General features: G+C 44.8%; 1 protein-coding gene across 2 annotated transcripts; it reads left to right on the top strand.

The window, feature by feature from the left end:
- Window positions 1-3,503: 3,503 nt before the first annotated feature.
- ABRACL (ABRA C-terminal like) lies at window positions 3,504-7,773 on the top strand. Of its 2 annotated transcripts, none has more exons than XM_082307892.1 (3): window positions 3,504-3,569; window positions 6,024-6,090; window positions 7,248-7,773. In XM_082307892.1, exons 2-3 carry the CDS (start codon window positions 6,030-6,032, stop codon window positions 7,430-7,432), a joined length of 246 nt encoding a protein of 81 aa, XP_082164018.1. In that variant the 5' UTR covers window positions 3,504-3,569; window positions 6,024-6,029; the 3' UTR covers window positions 7,433-7,773. The 2 variants fall into 2 exon arrangements, with proteins under 2 accessions (XP_082164018.1, XP_082164019.1); XM_082307893.1 differs by lacking the exon at window positions 3,504-3,569 and adding an exon at window positions 3,839-3,884.
- Window positions 7,774-8,073: the final 300 nt, after the last annotated feature.

Raw genomic sequence — 8,073 nt, 5'->3', positions numbered from 1 at the left:
AGAACAATTAATTACTACCACTTTGGAAACAGTTTATGAAACCACTGTGGATGGTGCTCAGCACTTTTCAAAAAGGCAAGTAAAATGTTGGGAATTATTAGGAGTGAGAACAAAACAGAAAGCATGATTATGTCTTTGTATATACCATACCCATGCGCTGAATAATGCTGACAGTTCTACTAATTTAATCCCAGAAAGGAACATGGAATTATTTGAAAAATTATAAAGAACAACAAGAAGGATCAGCAACATGGAAAGACATTCATCTTACATGAGATTAAATAAAACTAGGGCTCTTCAGCTTGAAAATAAGATGACTGATGGGAGAGCTATAGGCATGAACCTGATGGAGAAAGGAGAAGATGAAATAATTACTTGCTCCAATAAGTACCAGGAGCCAAGAGACAAAGCAAGGGATCAAACGATAGTTTTCGTTGATTATACTGTTTTCCAAATGCCTGCTCTTGGTTACTGCTGGAGGCAAAGTGTTGGGTTAAATTGATTGTTAGATCAGATCCAGTACGTCTACGGTGGTGGTCTCAAGCTATGTTTTTTAAATCTTGCATTGCGTAATTCCTCTGTTTGGCTGCCTTCATGTAAAACTGTGCATCTGGGGGGACAGTAACAGTACAGTGAGATGCCAAGGAAGGTCAAATTAAAATAATCTGTTTTAAGGCAGAATCTCACGACTTTTGGGGAGCACTCTTAGTAAATGCAGCTAAAATGCATAATGAATTATGAGTCCGATGATGACCTTAACCAGTGATATGAAATATGTATGAGCAAATTTCCATGTCTGTCCTGTGAGCTTGTAAAGGCCAATTTTGTACTTCTCTTTTTTTAGAAAGTATCATTTTGTGGAAGCAGAATGACCAAAAATCACCATCTCCATAATTTTCATGTTTACTGCTCTCTGCTGCTCCCCCTGTAAGGACATAATCAGTCACTTAGTCTTGATGCTGCCCAGCTCATTTTCATACTTTGGCAGCATCACGGTTCCCTTAACTGTCATGGTAACAGATGGTTTTAATTACTTATTTACCTAGAATTATTTTAACATTACATGACAAGGAAGGGCCATGAAAGAAATAGTAATGAAAGCATACCGTGTTCCAATAATGTCCTGATTTGTTCCTGGGTACATAACACTTTCTTTTCAAAAGGCAGAATTTAAAAATACGAATTGTACTTCCTTAAAAAGAAAAGGGGGGTTAAAAGAAAATAAGATCAGGAATTACAGAGTTTTGTTCATCTTTCTCAGATGTATAGTTGATCTGCTTATAAATTAGTTGCTATGATTCAAAACAGACTTAGAAAATAATTTCTAACATAGATTTAATAATAATAATAACAGCAGCAACAGCAACAACAACAATAATAATACCTTTGGTCTGAAAAGCCCCAAACTATTACTTGATCAAACATAAATTATCCATAATAACAATCACATTATGCAAAGCAAAGGCCTACATTATTTGTGCAAATGTAATGGTGGTTTGATGATTAAGAAATCTAGAGTATGTGCATGATACAACTGAAAGCACGTTGTTAACAATAAAACCAGAAGATAAGCACTTTTATTCTATACTGCTAAATAACTGAAATACTTGCCATATTTGCTAACATACTAATTAGATTCTCTTTTAAAAGGTTTATCTCAGATTTTCCTTAAAAGTCTATTCTTTTTACTGTAGTATTTAGCATTGTGTTGGCCAACAAAACGAAGATCTTAGGAAAAGCAGTATGCCTTAATATAAACACATACACCACCATATGCACAGAGCATCAAAGCTCTTCAGATGCTACATTTTTCTGAGAATTCTCCACTGTCTTTTGATTCAATTCAGACAGATTTAAGTTTCACTAATTTCGTTATCAACTTGGGAATGTAGCCCTTTCAACCTTAACTTGTTTTCCTGACTATCGGGGTTTGTTTTTTGAAAAGAGCACCCTTTACTGATGTTAAATCCAGATAATCTGTTTGGGAAACTGTTTTGATATGCTATCACCTGCTGAATATATAGCTCCTTGAGCAGAAAGCAGCATGGGGTTTTTTGACTAACCAAAGATTCTGTTACTGATAAACAGTGATTATTCTAAGGAAAAGTTAATCTTGTAATAAAAACACCAACATCAAAAAAATCCCTCAGAGAAGCAAAGGGCTTGAACTCCAGTTATACGTCCCTGGAGCGATACAAATGTGATCTCCTTGGCATCATTTCCACTGTGCAAATCAATGTCTCTAGCTGCAGGTTCTGCCAAACGAGCCCTAGCGGAGCTTGCTGTAGTGGTTTAAGGTGCCATTAGCTCTTTATTCATCCTTCCACCAGGGACGGGAGAACGTAGTAAGAGACCAGACCTAACTGGCACAGCTCACAGTCTGAGAAAGTACCTCAGCCTCACCCTCAGAAGCTAATGCATGAAAATGTGAATGGCAAGGGCTGGAAATAGCTTCTGATACCAGCTCTGCAGTAAGGGCAGTCGTGCCTGGTAAGGAGGTGGGAGAGACGGCCAGGAACGGCGATGCCTCGAGCTGCGCCAGTGAGAATTTTCTGGAGACGCCCGGTGCAAGCCTCCCCTCTGACTAGCAGGTTGGCGGCAGCCTCATTGCATTGTAGGAGTTAACGCAGCTCTCGGTTTCAATGCCTATGTCCTTGAGAGAAGAGGTAAACATTTCTGTGAAGTGAGGAAGCAGCAAGAGAGACAAGAGCAGCAGTGAATACCAAGACACAAGGCGGAAAAAATTAAATTGCATTCTCTCCACAGCGTGGAGTGCAAGGACGTGGCGCTGAATGAAAATTTAGATAAGCTGCAACATGACTTTATCGAAGGTAAACGTTAGCCGAGCTCATGCACTTTCTCTGGCAAGAGAACTGTTTTTCTAGGAGACGAGAGACGTGGGACGCGTAAGGAGAGAATGTGGCAGGGTGTCACCCGGGGAAGCCCGTGGAGACGGAGCGCACCAGCCACGGTGCGGTAACAGAAAGCGACTGAAGCAACAGGCCGTGTTGAGAGCTGACCCACTGGAGGAGAGGCAGCTGCTGGCGGGCGCGCCGGGACGGCATTTCACCGAACAGCTCAGTGACGCCTCTGCCCCGGAGAGGAGGGGGGCGCTGGTGAACTCCGTGGGTGGCACGAAGTTGGAGTCGCTGGCGCGGAAGAGCGAGGCCCCCGCGGCGGGGGCCAGACGCGCCCCTTCCGCCGGGACGGCAGGGCCGGGCCCTTGCGAGGGGCCGAGGGAGAGGCGGGGCTGGCGCCAGGGGCGCGGTGCCCGCCGGGGGCTGCCGCCCGGCCGCCCTCGCACGCCGCGGGAGCGGGACCCCCGGCCGCGCGGGGCGGGGCGGGGCGGCTCCTGCTGCAGCCAGCAACGGCAGCACCCGAGGTGGCCGAGGGCGCCGCCCCGGGGCGCTCAGCGCCGGTGGGGGGCCGGGGCCCGGGCCCGCGGCGGAGGCCGAGTCACCGCCGCCCGCCCCCTCGCCCTGCCCCCGCCCTCCGCCCCCGCCCCCGCCCTGCCTCACGCGGCTCCCGCCGGCGGCGGCCCCTCGCGGCGAGAGCGGCGACGGCAGCGGGTGAGTGGCGGCGGCGGGGAGCCGGAGCGGCCGGGGGCGGCCGTCCTCCCCTCCGCCCCGGGGAGAGGCGCTGCCCGGGCAGCCGCCGGCAGCGGCGGCCGGCTGCGGCTGCCCGTCGCCCGGGCGGGGCCCGTTTCCCGGTGCGCCCTGGGCAGGCGGCGGCGGGAGCCCCGGCCCGGCCGTGCCCCGGCAGAGCCCGGAGGGGGGGTCCTGCCGGAGGGTGCCTCGGTGGGAAGGGGACCGCGCCCTGCCTCCAGACGCGGGCCCGCCGAGGAGCCATCTTCTCCGGTATCGGCGGCGTCCGCGGCGGGAGAGGTCGGTGCGGTCGGTTGCGAAGATGTGTTTGCGCTCAGTACCGGTGAGGCGGATTTCCGGCAACTAAAGAGAAGCTTGGCTGTCGTACCCCCTCCTGAAAATCGTGCTGGCTTCCAGCAGCGGGTTGGCATCGCAAAGAGTAGTTTAATAGTCGGCGTGCGCTTTTGGTAGTTGACGTGTCAAGTATATGACAATATAAAGGAAAATATTTAAGTGTTCTTAAAATAGCTAGAGCCCCTTCTTCCTTACTCCTTACGCAGCCACAGTTCTCCGATCTCAAGTGTTGCATCATAATGTAGATTTTTTTTTTTTTTTAATTCGAAATGTTGGTATTTGAATTGACTGTATGAGGGAAAAGAATTTTAAATTAACGTGAATTTAGAGAGTTAAAAGTTAAAAAGCCTTTAAAGTTAAAAGAACATCTTTAAAGAGAAGCTAATTATGCCATTGTAATGACCAATATTAAAATTGGCAGTTTGACAAATCAGTGATGATAGTGTAAGCTTTCTGGTAGATGGGTCATATTTTCCCTGGTGACTTGCAACGGTATATTTAGTGCTCAGTTAAAACGAAATCTAAAAGTTTGTAGAATTCATCTGGGGCAGTTAAAATTCTGCAGCCCTGTTGCCCTGCCTTTCTGAGGCAGCTTCGCAGGGGCGGTACCAGGGCTGCGCGTCCCGGTGCAGCGTTAGGTGTTAGCGCCTTAATATCCGCTCCAGCGTCTGCGCTTGCCGCGCGTCAGGGATGAAACTGTGGTTTGGATGGGGCTTTGCCTGACCGAAACCCATGCTGATACTAAGCTTGCTCAGTTCTGCATGTTAAAAAGACAGATTTTTGCAAGTGAATTTGGGATCTGAAAATCAGGCTCTGTTACAAAGTTTTTTTGCCTCTTGGATAAATCATGAGGGGTCAGGAGGTGGAACTATGTCACACTTGCTATTTTAACTCAATCAAAAAAAGAAAGGAGGGGAAGCTTTTCTCTTAGGAAGAGTTTGTCATGCACCCAGCTGTCCGTTTATTAACTCTGCTTACTTACCGGCTCTGTGTAGACATCCTGGTTTCTTGAACGGTGGAGGCTGTCTGCGTGCTCACTGAGCCGCCCTCGGACAGTGCTCCGCTCCAGCAGCGCGCTCTGTAGCTTTTGTTGTTCGCACCTGCGGAGGCTGCATTTGGTGCTTTGCTTTGTCTGTGGGGCCCAGTTTCTTGTGCTTGCCTTGATGCCAGTTTTTGCTTAAGGAGCTTCAAATCTAAAGGTTTCATTGTGTTAATGCTACTATGCATAGCGTAGATCCCCAAACACCTTTCAGGTGCCTGCAGTTATTAACCATGGTCGCTTTGCAGCCAAATAGCGTTTTGTGTGACTGTAGCGTTGCCATCTACTGAGTTGCGTATAGGTAAACTGTTGCAAGGCATTGGTGCAGATTGGTGAAAATCGCTGTGTTTCACAGCAAAGATGCGCGCAGGGTACGTTTGGTGGTGTAGCAGTTCCTTGGGATCACTATGAATGGAAATACACGTTGGCCTTCTTAGGACGCTTGCATAGTTTGTGTCTGGTTCAATTCCGCTCTCGGCAGCAGGCGTGCGGTAGCTGCTGTCCTTTCAGGCACCGCGCGCGTAGGCCTGCTGTAACCAGCTGGATGTCTGCGGTGTCTTGCCAGGATAAGTGGAAAGCTGTGGTGTGGTTTAAAAAAAACAAATCTACTGCATATCCCAGAGAGGAATCTAAAGGAAGATGTTCCATTTTTATTGAGGGCATTGATAGAAAGTTGCAAAGCCCCTGAAGACCCGTGACGTTGCCAGGATGCTCTGATTCTGTGGCAGCCTAAGCTCATTCTTTAAAACAAACAACCACCCCCGCCCTTCCCACATTTTTTTCATATTTTGAGATCAGCCCATTATATTTGTGTTTAGAATGTACCGACGTTGTAGTTTCTTTTCACTTCCCCTCAAATCTGGAGGTGTGGAGGCTCTTTATCTGTTCAAGACTGAAATCTCAGATTATCCTGTAGCCATGTGTCGCCAGGCTACTGGGATTTACAGAGTGCCGTGACATTCCCGATGAACTGAGAACAGGCCAGGATGGCGCAAAGGATTTACAGGTCTCCTAATAACTTTGTCAAAATTTATTTTACTTTTTAGACCACGATGAATGTGGAACATGAAATTAGCCTCTTAGTTGAGGAGATTCGGCGGTTGGGAACCAAAAGTAAGTATTGTAATATGTCTGACCGTACAGATGTAGTCGTGTAATAAATACATGTATGTATATGACATACATGTCATACAGATGTAGTCATATCAACCAATGAACTTGGCAAATTTAATTAAGCAGGCTCAGGTAACCTGAAAACTTGCATATATACTTAATGTTGGACTGTATGGTACTCCCTGTGTCCTATCCTTTCAAGTAGCTCTGTTATGATGTTAAACGTTTAAGCCTCTGCAGCACAGAGGATGTAGGCTTGAAATCCTGCTCCCACTAAAATCAACTGCAAAATTACCCTTTTCTTTAGACTTCCAATACTCGCTACAGCCAACAAAGAAGAAGATTGCACCTTTTCCTTCCACTCTTTCCTTGGTAACTTCTGAACTTCGGAATTCATACACTTCAATTCTGTTCCTCGTAGTATTATTTGGAAGGAATTCATCTGTATGCCTAAAACTAATCCAGGAGTTATAGGTGTAGTCCCAACCTTCCTTAAACTTGCTTAGAAGGTAGCCTTTTCTCTGAAGATTGTTTTTCATTGTTAAAACTCCTCTTTCTTTACAAATATTTATGCAATTTGTGGGTGTGCTACCTGCTTGTATATTTCAGTTCTGATGCAATTTCATTAGGTTCCATTTGTTTTTCAAAGCCTCAATGGATACGTACATGTTGCATTTTGTATGACTGCATCTGCCTTTTAGGAATAACCTAGCTAACCTTAACATATATTTTAAAATTCTTGCTTTGTGTGAGAAATGAATTCACATTGCACCTTTTTCAGTGTGAACTTTAAATATTAATAAGTGAAAAAAAATGGGAAAAAAAGAAGAGATTTTAACATTTTAATTATTTAAAACTAATTTCTTCCTTATGTTTTGAAGAGGTTCAGTAGCCTGTGCTGGTCATAGGTTTCAGAAAGTCATCAGTAAAAATAAACATAGCAGATATGTGATCCTTGATACGCGTCTCTGGAAAAAAGGGAAAGTCATACCAGGCAGGAGTTTCGCCTACTATTTATCATCAGCATTCATAATATAAATTGGGAAACACCATGGGATTTACTTTCAACATTCTGACTGCATGTTACTTTGTTTCCCCAGTAATCTCCTAACTGAAAGAAAATCTGCATGTGTTTTCCTGTTTTATCTTTGATTTAGATGCTGATGGACAAGTGAGCGTGAAATTTGGTGTGCTCTTTGCTGATGAAAAGTGTGCCAACCTCTTTGAAGCCCTAGTGGGAACTCTTAAGGCTGCAAAACGACGGAAGATTGTCACTTATCAAGGGGAGCTACTTTTACAAGGTGTTCATGACAATGTTGATATCATGCTGCTGCAGGACTGATGCAGTGTTTCAACTATGCATTAATGGAATTGTTTCAGACAGTGACTTGCAACATCCTCTGAATAATACTGATCATTCTAAGGTGTTTTGATGTATTTTCTATATCTTTATAGTCAAAAGGCAACTGCCCTATTTTGGAAAACATTCCCTTTTGTAATTCTTCCTAAAATGGTACTGTATGTGAGTAAGGTAAAAGATGCCAGATCTCTCTCTTTTGGTTTTTGTTTTGTTTTGTTTTGTTTTAAATCTCAGGTAATGCTCTCAAATGTCTGTTGGTTATTTTCAACATATGAAGAAGGGGACTGGTAATTTAATGTTTACAAATCAAAATGTGCCATGAAAGCGTAAAATAAAAGCACATACTTAAATTTATGCAATTCTTATTGCTGTTGTTTCTCTTTTTATTCGCAATCTGAAATTAAAGCAAACTGAATTCCTGTAAGGAACATAGTTAAGTAACTGTATAGAAAGCATGACAGTGAGATAGAAATAATTTTGCAGCATGATTCAGTTGAAGAATGACCGTCCTTTGGAGTGACCAGACTGTGCACAAAAAGCCACGAATGATAGATGTACCTCATTCATCTCTGGCAGTGTAATACGCTTTCATTTTTTTGTCCTCTAGACTTTGAAGGAAGCGG

Source organism: Platalea leucorodia, assembly GCF_965183815.1.
Source record: "Platalea leucorodia genome assembly, chromosome: 3".
NCBI classification, from domain to species: domain Eukaryota; kingdom Metazoa; phylum Chordata; class Aves; order Pelecaniformes; family Threskiornithidae; genus Platalea; species Platalea leucorodia.
The sequence above is the reverse complement of the archived record's forward strand: the minus strand, read 5'-3'. Positions and strand labels throughout refer to the sequence as shown.

Excerpts from the sequence above, each read along its gene's own strand:
- ABRACL (XM_082307892.1), top strand. The coding sequence starts at position 6,030 with ATGAATGTGGAACATGAAATTAGCCTCTTAGTTGAGGAGATTCGGCGG. Across the intron at positions 6,091-7,247 it reads TCGGCGGTTGGGAACCAAAA|ATGCTGATGGACAAGTGAGC; the intron begins GTAAGTATTGTA and ends TCTTTGATTTAG.